Here is a 19,710-nt window from a genome sequence, read left to right as displayed (position 1 = left end):
TTTCCTTCCTCTCTGGCAACTGAGTTAGAAAGGACACCTGTATCTTTGTAGTGACTGGGTGTATTGATACACTATCATAAGTGTAATTAATAACTTCACCATGCTCAAAGGGATATTCAATATCTGCTTAAAAAATACATATTTATAACAATAGGTGCCCTTCAACGCGAGGCATTTGAAAACCTCCAAGGTCTTTGTGGTTGAATCTGTGTTTGAAATGTAGTGCTCGACTGAGGGACCTTACAGATAAAGTGTGGGGTGCAAAGGGGTAGAGAGATGAGGTAGCCATTAAAAAATCATGTTAAACACTATTAATACACACAGAGTGAGTCCATGAAACTTATTATGTGACTTGTAAAGCAAATTTTTACACTTATTTATTTAGGATTGCCGTAACAAATGAGTTGAATACTTATTGACTCAAGACATTTCAGCTTTACATTTTTTTACCAATTTCTAAAATATTATTCCACTTTGACATTATGGGGATATTGTGTGTAGACCAGTGACACAAAATCTCAATTTAATCCATTTAAAATTCAGGCTGTAACACAACAAAATGTGGAAACAGTAAAGCGGTGTGAATATTTTCTGTAGGCACTGTAACTACCATGTAAATACACAAAAGGTCACACTATAAAGAGAGGCCTCAGTTTTGGTGCTTTTTTATCACTGTACACCCATAATTATATCACATACGCCCATCTCTAGTCAGTGTTGAGGAAGCTACTCTGAAAAAAAGAGTTAACCAAGCAACCAATTTCTTCACACTAGAAGACGTTAAGCTACACTAAAGCTAGAGTTTATTTAACTAAACTTACTTTGAAAAAGTAGTTCACTACCTCCAAACTACTATGTGAAAAATTATCATATTTAAACCTGATATGTTATCGACTACAAATTTCAAGAACAGATCACTCTGGAATCAGATGTTAACAGAATGTGCAATTTAGCTTAAACGCAAAAACTATTTTCAAGGGAAGATTAGGCAGGTCTGATGACGCAAAAATAAAGGAAATTCTTGCCTATTTCATCCATTATTTTATTTTAGCTAAAAAAGTAGAGTGTAGTTCCTGTAGTTAGCTACACCGCTTCATGGCTACAAAGTAATGAACTACTGAAAAAACTACCAACATTTGAATTGAGTTCAACTAACACCAAGCTACTGTAAAATGTAGTTAAATTACTAGCTGAAGTACATGCAGTTTGCTACTCCCCAACACTGTCTGTAGTTGACTATTATAGCTGTTGTAATTAGCATACCAGCCATGCTGTTAGTGTATGTGTGTAGGTCAGTGTGCTGCAGTGTTTATCCTTCAGATCAGTACATCTTCCATGACTCAACATGTAGTTCATTATAAGGGAACTATTATCAAACTATGAACAGCTATTTAACAACAGTTAAAGGGCAATTTATTGTGTATTCAGACAAAACCAAAAATCTGTCAGCTGTATATGAACAGGATTGGAAAATGATGTCTTCATTTTGTTGTCTTTCAGTAGAATATATTAGTCTTTGTGGTAAGAACGTATATATGCAACTATAGGAGGTGTGATCTGTAGCAGTGGCGGGGACTTCCTGAGCCTTTGCAACTGAACATGTGACTTTGAGGTCAAGCCATTTCCTCCTGCAGCAACCCTTTGCTGAGTGTCCCCTTCAATTGCAAGTACAAATTGTATGACACTCACATTTGAGTGACAAATGCATCTGAGACAAGCTTGAAGATTTTTATCCACAATTCTGAGTATGGTAAGAGAACAGCATGTATTCACTGTTTCAGTCATTTCCTGCTTATTTTGTATAGCTTTTTTTCCATCTTTAGTGTATCTTCATTAAAAGATTAAACATGATGTATGATGGTCTAACAAAAAGGTCACCGTTTTACTGAAGCACACTCTGCAGTCAGTATAAGTACAGGTCTACAGATTGTCTTGAGATGGGTGATTTATGATTTATGGAGAGGTGCTTAACCAACATGTGACAGGGTGCAATCAAAAATTAGAGCATTTGGAAGGAAAAGGCACGACGCTCACTCAAAACGTGATGTTTTATTTTGTAACTCAAGTTTAAAACATAAAACGAGTGTTTAAAACATGAATCAGAAAACAAAACATCAGGTTTTTAATTGTGAAGCGAGAGTCGTGCCTATTCCTTCCAAGTAATTTCATATCAAGTTGTATTTGTATTATGCTACGTAAACAATTGATGTTGACTAACAGTGAAATGCTTACGGCCCTTCCCAACAATGCAGAGAGAAATAATAATAAACACACGATGAGTAACGATAACTTGGCTATATACACGGTACCAGTACCGAGTTGATGTGCTGGTGTATGAGGTAATTGAGGTAGATGTATAGGTAGGGATAAAGTGACTAGGCAACGGCATAGATAATAGTAGCAGCAGTAGATAACAGTAGCACCAGATAAACAGTAAAAGCAGTGATGAATCAAAAGAGTTAGTGAAAAAGGGTCAATAAAGATAGTGTGGGTAGTCTGGGTGACACAGTTTCATGCCATTTTCAACCAGCCTCATAGATGAAGCTGTTGGAATTCATGGCTCACAGTTCATGGTCAAAAGGTATTCAGGAAGAACAAGTGTAAAAAAAAGAAAAAAACTGTTAAACTTGTTTGCCATCAAACTTGTTTGCCGTCTGATGGTCAAAGAACAGTCTGTGCAGTACTTGTTTCATACACATGGAACCAGTCCTGTGAGGCTGAGCTCACTTTCGACATTTCCAGTAAAAAAAAAAGACTGCTTACTTCTTCATTTTAGTGTTGGATGTCTGTTTTGACTGGATTACCTACTTCTTCATATTTTTGGGAGAATTGTTTTCTTTGGTTATAATATCTAATTAAAAGGTAACAGTCTCTAAAGACTGCAGATTTTTTTTTTTAGTGATTTCTGTTTTTGAGTGGTTCCTTGGATCAGAGGCTATTTGAGAAGGCTCACACACAGGTCGATATCACTGTTCCATTTCCAGAGATATTTTTTCAACAGGTTTTGGAGCAGATTTGGGTCATAGCAGATTGTTGCTCAATACATAGAAGCAAACCTTTGATTTGACTTTAAAGCAAGTATACCCTTACGGAAAAACCACATGAATTTCACTTGAACACATGTGAAGTGTTCCAAAAAACATGTTTTCATGTGATTTTATGTGAAGGTAATGTGATAACAACATTTAAAGCAACATGTGAAATCATATGAAGTGTTCCAAAAACACGTTTTCACATGACTTCAAGTGTGAAATTTCATGTGAAAGCATGTGATTTTGCACTTGTGTTAAGTCATGTGGTTTTTCTGTAAGTGTAGTTTACGATCTGTCTGTATTAACTAATTTGGCTTATTTCCACAGTTATAGACAGTGTTGTACAACCTTTGGCCTCAAGTTGAAACTGTCAAGTTGAATCTGTTTTGCGCCAAATACTTGTCTGTATATTGTCACGTGGGTCACATGATGTTAAAACAAGCAAATGGGGGCTGAAAGACTTATCAGAAGGGAAGGTTAAAGGTCAACTGAGACAACACAGTGACTTTGGATACACCATACATGTTCCAGGAATGGGTAGACCCTGACATTATTGAGACCGGGTGAGATATTAGAACTACACATATTTACATTCAGATTCTGATCCGCTCAAGCATGTGCCAGTAACTTTGCCCTCGACAAGGAAGAAAAACGAATGATTTGCGTGAGCTAAGGTAGATCATCGAACAATCTGAGAGATAAGATTGCCGTTTCGGGCTCCTTGTTATTCTGCGTGAATCCAGTACTTTGTAAATCATTACAGTATACTATATCTCGATGAATGAGGGTAAATACCACCACTAAACACGATTGGATATGCAAACCGTAAGTATACCTGAGCATTGGCACCAATCTTTGTTTGGAAATGGGGAAGAAGGCTGACTTAACAACATACTGATTGGTAGTTGCTGCTGGATTTTTTTGTTGAATGCTTGCACAATCAAGTTCTCATATTACTCAGAAATGGGGAAGTGTGCCTCATACAAAAACATGCCATGACAGCATTCCAGATTGAGAAAATACAAAATGGTGTTTAACAGTTTTTGTAGTAAGAAGAAGTTGTTCGGTCCTCTTGGCTGTGATCTGATGTGTGGACTTTTAACAGGGTGATGTTCTGGATTAGGCCAGCACCATGGAGACACTCGGTAGCAAGAGAGAGATGGCACTTCCACCCCGCTCTTCCCAGGCAATAGGAACTCCAACCCTGAGCACTTCACAGGCAATAGGAACTCCGACCCTGAGCTCTTCCCAGGCAATAGGAACTCCGACCCTGAGCTCTTCCCAGGCAATAGGAACTCCGACCCTGAGCTCTTCCCAGGCAATAGGAACTCCGACCCTGAGCTCTTCCCAGGCAATAGGACCTCTGACCCTGAGCTCTTCCCAGGCAATAGGAACTCCGACCCTGAGCTCTTCCCAGGCAATAGGAACTCCGACCCTGAGCTCTTCCCAGGCAATAGGAACTCCGACCCTGAGCTCTTCCCAGGCAATAGGAACTCCGACCCTGAGCTCTTCCCAGGCAATAGGACCTCTGACCCTGAGCTCTTCCCAGGCAATAGGACCTCTGACCCTGAGCTCTTCCCAGGCAATAGGACCTCTGACCCTGAGCTCTTCCCAGGCAATAGGAACTCCGACCCTGAGCTCTTCCCAGGCAATAGGACCTCTGACCCTGAGCTCTTCCCAGGCAATAGGACCTCTGACCCTGAGCTCTTCCCAGGCAATAGGAACTCCGACCCTGAGCTCTTCCCAGGCAATAGGAGCTCAAACCGTGAGCTCTTCCCAGGCAATAGGAGCTCCGCCCCTGAGGAATTTCACCATTCCCAGGAGGAAGAGGGGAGATGGAAAAGGTATGAGAAACATATAATCACTTTCAGAACCCATGTCAATATAATCTGAATAATATAATCTGATAGCTCAATGTCAGTGCCACTCCCTACAATGCTTTTAGCACCTGAAAAAGTGTGATATAAATTCAATTTATTATCAACAATAACAATAATGCTAAAACTATTGATTTGTGAATGAAAGTTCAGAGTGTTTTGCCATTTATTTTTGTTGGATGGTTGAATTACATTGTATCCTGTCCGTATGCATCTCTTTTTGACCAGCTCTTTTGGATGTCTGCCTCAAAGAGAGCAGGGACTATAGTCTGATACAGACAACTCTGAATGAGTCCCGATTGGACATGGGCAAGGAGATATCCCTCAGCTGGCAGTGGGATGATGTCACGCTAATACACAACGAGGAGCTTCTGCGAGAGTTCTCTGAAAAAAGGTGACAATCAACATGTTGTTCAATGGCGTTAGTGCATATCTTCACAAGAACTGCATGCATGTGCTATATGCATATACAACTCTGTACTGAAACATGATATGAACATGTACATCAGTGGAAGCTGCTGAGGAGAGGAAGGCTCATAATAATGGCTAGAATCGAATCAATGGAATGGTATCAAACATATGGTTTCCAACATCTGACTATCTAATATCCTGTTATATTGCTTTGTTATCATCCTCTAAAGAGGGTGTTGTTATCCCCTATCAAGTAAAGAGGGTGTTGTTATCCCCTATCAAGTAAAGAGGGTGTTGTTATCCCCTATCAAGTAAAGAGGGTGTTGTTATCCCCTATCAAGTAAAGAGGGTGTTGTTATCCCCTATCAAGTAAAGAGGGTGTTGTTATCCCCTATCAAGTAAAGAGGGTGTTGTTATCCCCTATCAAGTAAAGAGGGTGTTGTTATCCCCTATCAAGTAAAGAGGGTGTTGTTATCCCCTATCAAGTAAAGAGGGTGTTGTTATCCCCTATCAAGTAAAGAGGGTGTTGTTATCCCCTATCAAGTAAAGAGGGTGTTGTTATCCCCTATCAAGTAAAGAGGGTGTTGTTATCCCCTATCAAGTAAAGAGGGTGTTGTTATCCCCTATCAAGTAAAGAGGGTGTTGTTATCCCCTATCAAGTAAAGAGTGTGTTGTTATCCCCTATCAAGTAAAGAGTGTGTTGTTATCCCCTATCAAGTAAAGAGGGTGTTGTTATCCCCTATCAAGTAAAGAGGGTGTTGTTATCCCCTATCAAGTGTTCTCTTTGAAGTTGAGTATGCCTGTGTGTGGAAATTGCACATTCATAATTTCTATGTTTTACCAATTATCTTTTTATGCCTACTTTGCAGCATCTCTAAATTGCCTAATGACGGAATCACTAATATAAGTAGAGTTGGTGTTATATTTAATTTCAGAACAGTGTGTGATACATCTAACCCTGTCGACCAGTCATTTGCTTTCATGTTCCTATTTCTCAGATCTGAAATGCGTTTAAAGGATAGACACGTCAGAGAAATGGAGGAGAGGTTCTGTTTTTTAGTCACCTCTGACCAAAAAGCTAAGCAAATGTATCAACACGGACTGAAGGTTGAGAACTCGGATCAACACTCTCTGGGAAACCCTTCATATGGAGTCTATTTGCACAGGCACGCTGATGTGGCCCTGAAAAATATCAGCGGAAACACCCCTGCTGGAAAAATCCTCATCATTTTCAAGGTTAGATGGTAATAGTCGTCAATATGATAATTGTTATTATGTCTATTCATTAATCAAGTAAAACATACGTTTTTGCTTTTTTTTCCCATAGGTTCTCTTTGGCAAGGTGAAAAAAGTACCTCCATGTTATGGAAGGAACAGCACACATGATCCAACGGTGAATTACGATTGTCACGTGTCCAAAGACCCCGCTGTACCGAGGGACAGCTTGTCTCTGCAAGTTTTGAGCTCGTCGGTAAGTTTGCACATTTCGTGGCCTGGCTGGTCTAGTGGTAAATGCCGCAGCCTCCAGCACACATATCTACGGTGTCTGCATTAGTTCAAATCCCACTTGCTGCCCTTTGACACAACCTCTGTCTATCTTTCCCCACTGTCATTCTCTATCTTTCATATAATATACACTATACATTCAGAAGTATGTGGACATCCCTTCAAATTAGAGGATTTGGCTATTTCAGCGACACCCGTTGCTGACAGTTGTATAAATTCGCATACACAGCCAAGCAATCTCCATAGACAAACATTGGCAGTAGAACGACCTCAGCCGTGAAGTGGTAGGCCGCACAAGCTCACAGAACGGGACCGCTAAGTGCTGAAGTGTGAAGCGTGTAAAAATCGTCTGTCCTCGATTGCAACCCTGAAAACCGAGTTCCAAACTGCTTCTGGAAGCAACGTCAGCACAAGAACTGTTCGTCGGGCGCTTCCTGAAATGGGTTTCCATGGCCGAGCAGCCGCACACAAGCCTAAGATCACCATGCGCAATGCCAAGCATCGGCCAGAGTGGGGTAAAGCTTGCCGCCATTGGACTCTGGAGCAGTGGAAACGCGTTCTTTGGAGTGATGAATCACGCTTCTCCATCTGGCAGTCCGACGGACGAATATGGGTTTGGCGGATGCCAGGAGAACGCTACCTGCCCGAATGCATAGTGCCAACTGTAAAGTTTGGTGGAGGAGGAATAATGGTCTGGGGCTGTTTTTCATGGTTCAGGCTAGGCCCCTTAGTTCCAGTGCAGGGAAATCTTAACGCTACAGCATACAATGACATTCTAGATGATTCTGAGCTTTTGGGGAAGGCCCTTTCCTGTTTCAGCATGACAATGGCCCCATGCAGAAAGCGAGGTCCATACAGAAATGGTTTGTCGAGATGGATGTGGAAGAACTTGACTGGCCTGCACAGAGCCCTGACCTCAACCCCATCGAACACCTTTGGGAGGAATTGGAACGTCGACTGCGAGCCAGGCCTAATCACCCAACATCAGTGCCTGACCTCACTAATGCTCTTGTGGCTGAATGGAAACAAGTCCCCACAGCAATGTTCCAACATCTAGTGGAAAGCCTTCCCAGAAGAGTGGAGGATGTTATAGTGCAAAGGGAGGACCAACTCCATATTAATGCCCATGATTTTGGAATGAGATGTTCGATGAGCAGGTGTCCACACACTTTTGGTCATGTAGTGTAAATACACACATATATACAGTGAGGGGAAAAAAGTATTTGATCCCCTGCTGATTTTGTACGTTTGCCCACTGACAAAGAAATGATCAGTCTATAATTTTAATGGTAGGTTTATTTGAACAGTGAGAGACAGAATAACAACAAAAAAATCCAGAAAAACACATGTCAAAAATTTTATAAAATAATTTGCATTTTAATGAGGGAAATAAGTATTTGACCCCTCTGCAAAACATGACTTAGTACTTGGTGGCAAAACCCTTGTTGGTAATCACAGAGGTCAGACGTTTCTTGTAGTTGGCTACCAGGTTTGCACACATCTCAGGAGGGATTTTGTCCCACTTCTCTTTGCAGATCTTCTCCAAGTCATTAAGGTTTCGAGGCTGACGTTTGGCAACTCGAACCTTTAGCTCCCTCCACAGATTTTCTATGGGATGAAGGTCTGGAGACTGGCTAGGCCACTCCAGGACCTTAATGTGCTTCTTCTTGAGCCACTCCTTTGTTGCCTTGGCCGTGTGTTTTGGGTCATTGTCATGCTGGAATACCCATCCACGATCCATTTTCAATGCCCTGGCTGAGGGAAGGAGGATCTCACCCAAGATTTGACGGTACATGGCCCCATCCATCGTCCCTTTGATGCGGTGAAGTTGTCCTGTCCCCTTAGCAGAAAAACACCCCCAAAGCATAATGTTTCCACCTCCATGTTTGACGGTGGGGATGGTGTTCTTGCTTATTTGAGATGTTCTTGCCATAATATGGACTTGGTCTTTTACCAAATAGGGCTATCTTCTGTATACCACCCATACCTTGTCACAACACAACTGATTGGCTCAAACGCATTAAGAAGGAAAGAAATTCCACAAATTAACTTTTAACAAGGCACACCTGTTCATTGAAATACATTCCAGGTGACTACCAGGAGAATGCCAAGAGTTTGCAAAACTGTCATCAAAGCAAAGGGTGGCTTCTTTGAAGGATCTCAAATCTAAAATATATTTAGATTTTTTTTAACACTTTTTTTGTTACTACATGATTCCATATGTATTATTTCATAGTTCTGATGTCTTCACTATTATTCTACAATGTAGGAAATAGTAAAAATAAAGAAAAACCATTGAAGGAGTAGGTGTTGCCAAACTTTTGACTGGTACTGTATGTATGTATGTATGTATGTATGTATGTATGTATGTATGTATGTATGTATGTATGTATGTATGTATGTATGTATGTATGTATGTATGTATGTATGTATGTATGTATGTATGTATGTATGTATGTATGTATGTATGTACAGTTCCTAATGTTTTGAAATCTGTCCTTATATATGAGTGTACAAAACATTAGGAACTTTTATATATATATATATATATATATATATACATAAGGACAGATTTCAAAACATTAGGAACTGTATGTATATATATATATACTTCTCAAAAAAATAAAGGGAACAGTTAAACAACACAATGTAACTCCAAGTCAATCACACTTCTGTGAAATCAAACTGTCCACTTAGGAAGCAACACTGATTGACAATAAATTTCACATGCTGTTGTGCAAATGGAATAGACAACAGGTGGAAATTATAGGCAATAAGCAAGACACCCCCAATAAAGGAGTGGTTCTGCAGGTGGAGACCACAGACCACTTCTCAGTTCCTATGCTTCCTGGCTGATGTTTTGGTCACTTTTGAATGCTGGCGGTGCTTTCACTCTAGTGGTAGCATGAGACGGAGTCTACAACCCACACAAGTGGCTCAGGTAGTGCAGCTCATCCAGGATGGCACATCAATGCGAGCTGTGGCAAGAAGGTTTGCTGTGTCTGTCAGAGTAGTGTCCAGAGCATGGAGGCGCTACCAGGAGACAGGCCAGTACATCAGAGACGTGGAGGAGGCCGTAGGAGGGCAACAACCCAGCAGCAGGACCGCTACCTCCGCCTTTGTGCAAGGAGGAGCAGGAGGAGCACTGCCAGAGCCCTGCAAAATGACCTCCAGCAGGCCACAAATGTGCATGTGTCTGCTCAAACGGTCAGAAACAGACTCCATGAAGGTGGTATGAGGGCCCGACGTCCACAGGTGGGGGTTGTGCTCACAGCCCAACACCGTGCAGGACGTTTGGCATTTGCCAGAGAACACCAAGATTGGCAAATTCGCCACTGGCGCCCTGTGCTCTTCACAGATGAAAGCAGGTTCACACTGAGCATGTGACAGACGTGACAGAGTCTGGAGACGCCGTGGAGAACGTTCTGCTGCCTGCAACATCCTCCAGCATGACCGGTTTGGCGGTGGGTCAGTCATGGTGTGGGGTGGCATTTCTTTGGGGGGCCGCACAGCCCTCCATGTGCTCGCCAGAGGTAGCCTGACTGCCATTAGGTACCGAGATGAGATCCTCAGACCCCTTGTGAGACCATATGCTGGTGCGGTTTGCCCTGGGTTCCTCCTAATGCAAGACAATGCTAGACCTCATGTGGCTGGAGTGTGTCAGCAGTTCCTGCAAGAGGAAGGCATTGATGCTATGGACTGGCCCGCCCGTTCCCCAGACCTGAATCCAATTGAGCACATCTGGGACATCATGTCTCGCTCCATCCACCAACGCCACGTTGCACCACAGACTGTCCAGGAGTTGGCGGATGCTTTAGTCCAGGTCTGGGAGGAGATCCCTCAGGAGACCATCCGCCACCTCATCAGGAGCATGCCCAGGCGTTGTAGGGAGGTCATACAGGCACGTGGAGGCCACACACACTACTGAGCCTCATTTTGACTTGTTTTAAGGACATTACATCAAAGTTGGATCAGCCTGTAGTGTGGTTTTCCACTTTAATTTTGAGTGTGACTCCAAATCCAGACCTCCATGGGTTGATAAATTGGATTTCCATTGATTATTTTTGTGTGATTTTGTTGTCAGCACATTCAACTATGTAAAGAAAAAAGTATTTAATAAGATTATTTCATTCATTCAGATCTAGGATGTGTTGTTTAAGTGTTCCCTTTATTTTTTTGAGCAGTGTATATGTGAGTGCGAGTACAAATCATTAGGAATATCTTCCTAATATTGAGTTGCACCCCCTGTCGAAAGCATTCAGCAGGGATGCTGGCCCATGTTGACTCCAATGCTTCCCACAGTTGTGTGAAGTTGGCTGGATGTCCTTTGGGTGGTGGACCATTCTTGATACACATGTCATGGAAAGAGCAGGTGTTCCTAATGTTTTGTACACTCTGTGTCTCTGTGTGTGTGTGTGTATGTGTGTGTGTGTATATATACAGTATATAAATATATTTGAAAGTTCACTCCTTTAGACAAAGCTGCTCTTAGTCATGACTTGATGTGTGACCATATGACTACGACTTGACACATTCTCTGTTTACAGGTGTTCCTGTTTGACTACAACGAAAACCAGGAGCTAAAACAGAGACCAAGGCAATGTTTGCCATATGCTATGATTTCATTGGTTCCTTCTGTAAATTCTTCTCCAACTAGCACTCCAGTTCCATCTGTAAAACTGGGGCCAAAGACAAAGGGTATGGAATTACAATAACCAGATTGTGTTTAAATGACTAGATTCATTCCAGCATATTCATCATCAGCTGATGATCCATGCTTTATATTTAATATACGCAAACTATAGGCTATGTAGTATTAATAATTATTTTGTTTCATCTTTCCCAGATTCAGCGGCATGTTTGGAAACCTGCACCGTGGCTCAAAGAGTGGGTAGAGGTCAGAATGCGACTGTGACATTAAAACATTTTGGGACAACTGAAAGTCCATTGCCTGGATACAGATCAAACTTCCAAAACATTACATCAATCCCAAACCAATTGTATCACAATGGAAGTGACCAACCCCCACCGCCTCCACTACACATTAGTCCCTGCGACCAGCCCCCACCACCCCCACCACCCTTTAGTCCCTGCGACCAGTCCCCACCACCTCCACCGCCCTTTAGTCCCTGCGACCAGTCCCCACCGCCCATTAGTCCCTGCAACCAACCTCCAACACCTTTTAGTTCCTGTGTCCAGCCCCCATCACCCTTTAGTTCCTGTGTCCAGCCCCCATCACCCTTTAGTTCCTGTGTCCAGCCCCCATCACCCTTTAGTTCCTGTGTCCAGCCCCCATCACCCTTTAGTTCCTGTGTCCAGCCCCCATCACCCTTTAGTTCCTGTGTCCAGCCCCCATCACCCTTTAGTTCCTGTGTCCAGCCCCCATCACCCTTTAGTTCCTGTGTCCAGCCCCCATCACCCTTTAGTTCCTGTGTCCAGCCCCCATCACCCTTTAGTTCCTGTGTCCAGCCCCCATCACCCTTTAGTTCCTGTGTCCAGCCCCCATCACCCTTTAGTTCCTGTGTCCAGCCCCCATCACCCTTTAGTTCCTGTGTCCAGCCCCCATCACCCTTTAGTTCCTGTGTCCAACTTCTACCACCTTTTAGTTCCTGTGTCCAACGTCCACCACTTTTTAGTTCCTGTGTCCAACCCCCACCGTCTCCATCCCCCTTTAGTCCCTGCGACCAGCCCCCACCACCCTTTAGTTCCTGGGCCGCTCCTTTACCACCACCATTCACTGGTTCAATTACCTTCTTGGAAGACAATGGACTGGTTACTGACCCTATACATTTACAGATCCCAAGCCATGCTGGAACAGCTCAATTTGACCATAATAAACCCCACTTAGGTAACCAAGTTCAGTCTTGTCAACGAGTTTCGAACACCCTGTCCACGGACCAGGATAACTTATGGCGACAGTCTACATCTGCAACAGGTGCATTGGAACCAGTCTCTACTATAGTTTATTCTTCACGTGTGATTAAGGATCCCAGATTGTCGGCACGAGAAACTAACAACATGCAGAGATCGATTTCAATGGAGTCAGAGAGCGGTCAACAAACAGGTACCTCTGTCTGCATATTGACTGTGAAGCCAGAGCATAAGAATCTCCAAAATGTACCAAAACAGGAGAAAAATCTCATGGAAACTGGAAAAAAGAATGATCCATGCCAGCCTGATACACCAATAGATTGTCCTACTTTGGTGAATATTTCAGCTCCATCCTCTGTAATACCTACAACTGAGAATCATCCATCGTCTAGAATGCTTAAAATGAAGTTCCAGAAGTATTCTCCATATTTTCATCTGACCAAAGAGGAGAGGAAGGCAAAAATTGGTTCTCTACAACATCTGTCATTTGATGAGAAAAATACATTATTAGAGAGAACCAATTTTTATGCAACCTATTTTCAGAAGTCCAGGTGTCTACTCAATCAAAATGACAAGGTCACCACAGTCGACCCTGGGCTGCTATGTAAACCAGGAAGTATAAAAAGTTGCTTGTCCAGCACAGACTCAGTGGAGATGTGCAACAGTCCTCAAAAGACTCATGAGGACAGCAGTGCATACTTACCCCAGCAGGTGAGACAACATAATCTGCCCCAGTACACCACAAATGGTGATCAGAATTTAAAACCTATCCCAGAAATTTCAGCCCATAATCCATCAATTGTCTGTGGGGCTGTGGAGGAAAACGTGGCCCTCCAACTTGAGAGGAACACAGGCAATATGGAACCAGAGGACATGAACCTTTGCAGCCCAGAACCCACCACTACATGTCTCACAGAAACGAAAGAGGATGCGCACAAAGTTACTGTGGAACCACAAGATGAAATGGCAATGAAAAATGACTCACCGATTCCATTCCATCCCCAGACTGTCAAACAAACTGCAACCTCTGAAAGCTGGCAGGACACAGAGGCAAGCTCCAAACCAAATTCCGTAAGAGATGAAAAAAATCTAAACATTGTACCTGAAATCGCTGAGGGAAACAGACAGAGCAGAGAACTGAAGTGTGAACCAATCTTAGCAGAGAAAAAAAAAACAAATGCTGTAAGTTCAGTGGATGACACAATGGCGAACGAAAATCCCTCAGAACCAAGGTGTCCAGTCATTTATGAGAGCCAAACTGATATCATGGATGCTTGTGAAGAGGTTTGTGGTACGGAAACATCAGAGGAAGTTATGAGTGTCAAAGCCTTCTGTCCTGGAGTCATGTCAAGGCGAAATCATGAAAGGCTTTTGCAGGAAGACAGAGAATGTTATGGAATTGGCCAACATCAACTAAATGAATCCAATACATTTTCTACCTGTGATGACTTAGCTGATAATACTGAGGAATGTCAGGCTGATGATTCAAAAGCCAAAGATACAGTCTATAGTTTCTTGTATAACAGGCTGCAACTCAGTGAGCTCTTTCTTTCACCTAATCAGCATGGATCATACTCAATTTCTGGTAAACATTACCTTAAACCAAAATGCAAAGACAGTCCTATGGACACCAATAAATCACTCCTTCCGTCCTGCAACACAAACCAAGTAGACATCGGAGAGGGATGTAACCTTCGCATCACAATAGATGCTGATAGAGAATTGTCCGCTGTCACGGAATCACCCTCTCTGTCCAAGAGATTTTCAGTGTCAGAATGTCCTCAAGGAACTCAAGCCTCACCAACTGTACAGGAAAATGACAAGTTTAGCAACAACAACATTATCAGTGAAAACACACCCATTGACGGTGTTCTGAAAACATCCACCTACTACATCACCTTCAACAGAGCACATGCCCGCAATGCCAAATTAATCAAAATGATGGCAGAGAAATACAAAGGGAAGGAAAATGCATCAGTGAGGATAATGAGAAATCATCAACATTCAAGACTGAAGAAGAGATTGATCGTTGAAAAATCCACCACTGACATTCCATACTCAGAAATATCAAGATCAACCCATGAAGCCATTACAGGTCATATGCCATTTATGCAGAGGGAAAAAGACTGTTTGAATGTTTCCCACAAAAACAGGAACTTGAAACGAAAAACCCTTTTCCCCAATAAGGTCACAAGAAATGCCAGAGAGAACAAACGCAAATCATGTTTTAAATTTAAATCAAAGGTTGCAGCTCACAACATTTCTGTGTCAGACGTGTTAAAGACCTCAACGCGAGTTCCCATAAAATCAAAAAAAAGCACTATCCTGAAGATGATAATAGATTTTAGGAGAAAAAAACGTTGGGGGACATTCAATCACAACAGAATGTACAGTCAAAGCAACGTGTGCAATGCTCCTGCAAAGTATATTACTTCCAGCCCAACGTCAGATGATACTAAACGTCAGAGAGGTAATCGTTTCGAGAAGAAACATTTGAAGACACCAAAGAGACAGTTAGAAACAAATATGTCTATGAGAGATGGAAATGAAAAGATCAACGAGGAAAAGCAGATAGCTGATGCTGTTGACACAACCTTAACTTCGTCGACCATAGAAATAGTCAATGAAGAGGCTTCAAAATCTACTTCTGGGAGCACCGCGAGCAACTTTGTGGAAGACATTCAACACATTGAGGAAGCAAAGGATCTATCTAAAAGCAGAACTTGCAATGAAGGCAAGCCACATGACACAGAAACATCTCAGGAAACCCAGAGCAATTGCACTTCCCCTCAGAACAGATTACCTCCACCGAAATGCACCAGTATTATGGCTATAAGTCAAGACAATGAGGGAATAACTGAGTTTAAAAAACACGAGGTGGATCTGCTGAAAGAAAAGGCATTACAAGCTCATACACACTCTATAAAAGAGGTGGAAGAGGCCAACAGTCATATGGCGCCTGCTAAAGAGATCATTTCAGCTTCTGAGAACATGGAGTTTCCCTTAGATGCTGCCATCAAGATTCTTTGCGGCAGTGAGTTAAATTCAAGCACACCCAAACCACAGGAAGAGATAGCTCGGGTGTTGAAGCACAAGTATGGTCAAATGGAGACAGAAAAAGCAGACACATCAGATAGAACACATTACTGCAACTCACTGGAACAAGAAGACACACCCTCCAAGGAAGTGAAACTAATCACTAGATTAAGAGATTACTTGACAAATTTTGAGTCCATAGTTAGGAAACCCGAGCCAAAGACATCAGATACACTCTGTGAAACTGCAACGAATTTGCCACAGATTTGTGAAACTATCCAGAATAATGTCAATGACCATAAGGAGAAACCAGTTCACCTGGTTGTCCTTGACAGGGTGGAGTTGCGCAATCTGAGACCTAATGCAATTCCTTTCCCAATAAAGATATGCACTCCGATTATCAACACAGACAATGACCTGATTCATAGTAAAGAACAGGAACACAAGGAGAAAACACGAGGGAACAAAACAAATTATTACAGCATTCCTTGCATTAGCCCTGATAGTACTTCCATGTTGGAAGTCCCTGAAAAGTCCACTCAAACTCCTATGGACAAGAAAACAACTGAAGCAGAAATCTCCACAAGTGTGCCTGACATTAACCATAGGATTACAATTGCAGAAAATGATGCCTCAAGAGAACAGCAAAGACAGCCAAATTGCACTATTGATGCAAACAACATGATCATGCTCAAAGCACTAGCAGAAATAGAACCAGAGAATTCTGAATTTTGTAAAACAAAAGAAAACACCAACCAGAAGCCAACAAGCCACATTGTAAGGTTGAACACTAAGACTTTTCATAGAAACTTCAGTGTGGCTGATATCTCAAATGCACTAAAGCATGGAGACAAAGTAGCTTCCTTGGCTGAACTTTGCACGTTGCGAACTGAATGCAAAGTCATGATGCAGTACTTCATCTTAAACTTTGAGGAAAAACAGAATGTTGAGGTCAATAGAACTATCGTCTCAAGAGATCAGATTTTAGAGCGATATCTGGACCGTCCTCCTGTACCAATGGAACTGAAGTACGAGGCGTTGAATTCTTTCCTGGAACTGCAGATAATGATGGAGGCCTGGCAATTTGTAGATAACAAGATGCGATTTTTGAGTGGACAATCTACATTTAGGAGTCTGCTGTGGTACGATCCCACTCTGTATGGGGAACTCTTTAAAGGGAAGGTGGGATTTCAGCAGCAGTCCTCTTTATATTCATCTTTCCAACAAAGCCTCATCAACGAAGGCCCAATTGCATTGCAGAGGTACCATTTAGCTGTCTCTACATTGAATGAACAGCTGAAAAGGGCCCCAGAAATGTCTTACTACATGTATCTCAAAAGCAAAAGAGAGAGGCTGGAGATTGAGGCTGCATTACGAAACCCCTCAGACATAGAGAGTTTCTTCCTCTCTGTACCACTGTCTTGCATGGTCAATTTTGGCGACAGTGTGGAAAGTTTACAGAGGGTCCAGAGGCTTGTGACGACTTTCACAGAGACTCCTGCAGACAAATTAGAAGACGGATTCGATGTTGGAAAGGCTGAGCACCTTGCCATGGTGTTCCGATTTCTTCAGGAGAAAATCTACTATTTGAAAGCTTGCAGCAACACGATGGTCAGCAAGACGTCTTGGTTTGGCATGGAACACATCCTGTATGACACTTCGAAGATGCTGGTGTGGAGGGACACGAAACAGGCTGGGTCAGATGAGCCGCAGGTGAAATACAAGAAAGCAAATCCACAAATTGTCTATGGGGTGACTGAATCTGGTGTCTCACTTTTGCATACAAGTGTGTCAAAGAGGACCCAGCTCATGGTTAAGACTGGGACCTCAGCACAGAGATTCAGAGGTCGGAGTCGGGGGAGGCCGCCTATGGAGAACACTCACTGTGCTGAGGTTTGTTGATATATTCCCATTTTTGGGGGGTAGAAATTACACATATATGATATCAAATAATTTTAATTGCCTTCAGTAACATGTTTCCCATGGTGAGATTTTTAAACTAGTAAAAATAAATCAATTAGACTGTGCTTTTATTGCTGTATGGTTTATTTTCCAGAAGAAATTTCCTCAACATGGGTCTTTGCCGATAATAGACCTCACAAAATCGTAAGTAAATTACAATTTTTGTTTGTGTCAATAAACCAAGGAAGGGGATCACTGTTATTTCCTTTGTGTATCAGAAGCAAAACATGAATTAACACAGTAGCAATTGATATGTAATGTATTCCTACCATATTAAAGATTGCTAAATAATGGTTTGGAGGAGGGAAAATATAACCATCTATCATCTAACTTGTTTTTCCTCTCCAACTCAAGCCCTAACAGGGATAACCCAGATGTATACCACTGGGCCAAAGCCCCAAGCAACCCTGCAGCCCATTTCCAGGCTTGGACACACCAAGAAAACCTTTTTAAGAGCCAGGTAGTAAACTGGGGTGAAAGGTCACATGATATGCAAGCCATGGAGAGGAATATCCCTGCATCTTCCTTATCCCGACCCGTGCCAACATACCCTGAAATCAGAGCCTGTCTGAGGACTAGTAAAAATGGGACAGCGTCAAACTCACAGATCCAGTTACCTGCCTCAATGGGAGGGGTGGGAAGTAAACCAGATGGGAGGCAACAGTGGGCCATGAGCTGGATTCCCCATAACCCCCAGAACATCACAGGAAGTGATCTGAGGCCAATGCATCCTCTGTGGATTGGTGTTGGGGACAATGGTCATCCCCCCATCGGGGAGCCTGTCCTCTTAGAGCAAACTAATCTGTCTTCCTGGTCTAGTCTGCCTTCTTCTCCTCCATCTGTACCAGCAGGAAATACAGCACAACAATCTCTGCACTCCCTCCCAGCTCTCGCTACCACTACAAATAATTTCCCTCCCATATGTGAGCCCCTTCCTATAAATTACCCATTTTTCCTCCTGAATGGTCAGACCTATTCCACTGCCAATCCTGAATTATCCACAGCAACTCTTGACAACAGAGGGAGATTGCCTCCCTATGTAGAGTAGTGCTGCTTCTTTATCAACTTTTATGGAACAGGTTTATAAAGCAAATAAGGACCTTTAGAAAATAAGGAAGTGCTGGTGTTTCCGTGTTTAAATACTGAACTGGATCAGGAAACAAATATCCGTCAAAAAATAAGGAACTCAACGGGGAGTTGGAAACAAAAGGATTTGAGTTAATTTATTTCATGTTGAATTCACTATTTTAAGTTAATTTAATTTGTTTCGTGTTTGTTGTACTTTTTTGTTGTTGTTGTAACTATTTCTTTTGTATATAATATCAAACACGTTGTCAATTGCTGATAAGCAATATCTGATTGAAAGTCTTATTTTCTGACCAAAATGAATTGTATAAAGTGTTGTTAACTTATTCCTCAAAGTGGATTATATTGTTATTTTGTAATATCGAATTGTAAATAATATTATTTAAGTGTTTTGTTGAATTTTAAAGAGCGCTTTTGGTTATTAGCTTGTTTGCTTTACTCAGGATTTTTGTGTGCTTGTCATGTTTAGGCTACTGCTTGAGGCTTTGTTTTGTAATCAAGTGTCACATTGGCAAACTTAACCCTTAATAACTATTTCCCCAGCAGAATTATTTTTTGTGTGTAGGTTTACTGACAAATAAAATATATTTGTACAAATCCATTAAATGTGGCTGCCATTTGTGCATCACAGCAACACCAACCTTAAAATAAGTAATATTTGTTAAATATGTTGTTAAACAAAACTTTTTAATATAATTCATTAGAAAGGTGCAATTATCTGTCATCTGAACTAATTTGTAACTGTTTTAACCAACTTTCTATTTATTTTTGTATTTTTTTTTCTGGGGGGGGGGCTACAAAAACAATTAAAGAAATGCATACAAAGATGACTCCAACCCATTTCCTCCCTCAGTCCCCATCATATTATGTTCCAGTTAAAGGGTTGCTCAGATTCAATAGTTCTGCGGACCATACTTGTTAAATAATGG

At 41.9% G+C, this 19,710-nt stretch overlaps 1 protein-coding gene across 4 annotated transcripts; it reads left to right on the top strand.

Annotated features, from left to right (window-relative positions):
* The first annotated feature begins 1,598 nt into the window (after positions 1–1,598).
* On the top strand, positions 1,599–19,382 carry tex15 (testis expressed 15, meiosis and synapsis associated). 4 transcript variants are annotated; one of them, XM_045693576.1, is made up of 9 exons: positions 1,602–1,750; positions 4,138–4,876; positions 5,138–5,303; positions 6,319–6,556; positions 6,648–6,791; positions 11,374–11,524; positions 11,673–17,626; positions 17,793–17,839; positions 18,050–19,382. In XM_045693576.1, exons 2-9 carry the CDS (start codon positions 4,165–4,167, stop codon positions 18,741–18,743), a joined length of 8,106 nt encoding a protein of 2,701 aa, XP_045549532.1. In that variant the 5' UTR covers positions 1,602–1,750; positions 4,138–4,164; the 3' UTR covers positions 18,744–19,382. The 4 variants fall into 4 exon arrangements, with proteins under 4 accessions (XP_045549533.1, XP_045549532.1, XP_045549530.1 ...); XM_045693574.1 differs by having other exon boundaries at positions 17,790–17,839; XM_045693575.1 differs by lacking the exon at positions 1,602–1,750 and adding an exon at positions 3,550–3,857 and having other exon boundaries at positions 17,790–17,839.
* Positions 19,383–19,710: the final 328 nt, after the last annotated feature.

Source organism: Salmo salar, chromosome ssa01, assembly GCF_905237065.1.
Source record: "Salmo salar chromosome ssa01, Ssal_v3.1, whole genome shotgun sequence".
Taxonomy (NCBI): Eukaryota; Metazoa; Chordata; class Actinopteri; order Salmoniformes; family Salmonidae; genus Salmo; species Salmo salar.
This window is presented reverse-complemented; position numbering and strand designations above follow the sequence as displayed.

Coding starts and splice junctions, on each gene's coding strand:
- tex15 (XM_045693574.1), top strand. CDS start 4,165: ATGGAGACACTCGGTAGCAAGAGAGAGATGGCACTTCCACCCCGCTCT. Junction 5,304..6,318: donor CGAGAGTTCTCTGAAAAAAG/GTGACAATCAAC, acceptor CCTATTTCTCAG/ATCTGAAATGCGTTTAAAGG. Junction 11,525..11,672: donor ACTGGGGCCAAAGACAAAGG/GTATGGAATTAC, acceptor CATCTTTCCCAG/ATTCAGCGGCATGTTTGGAA.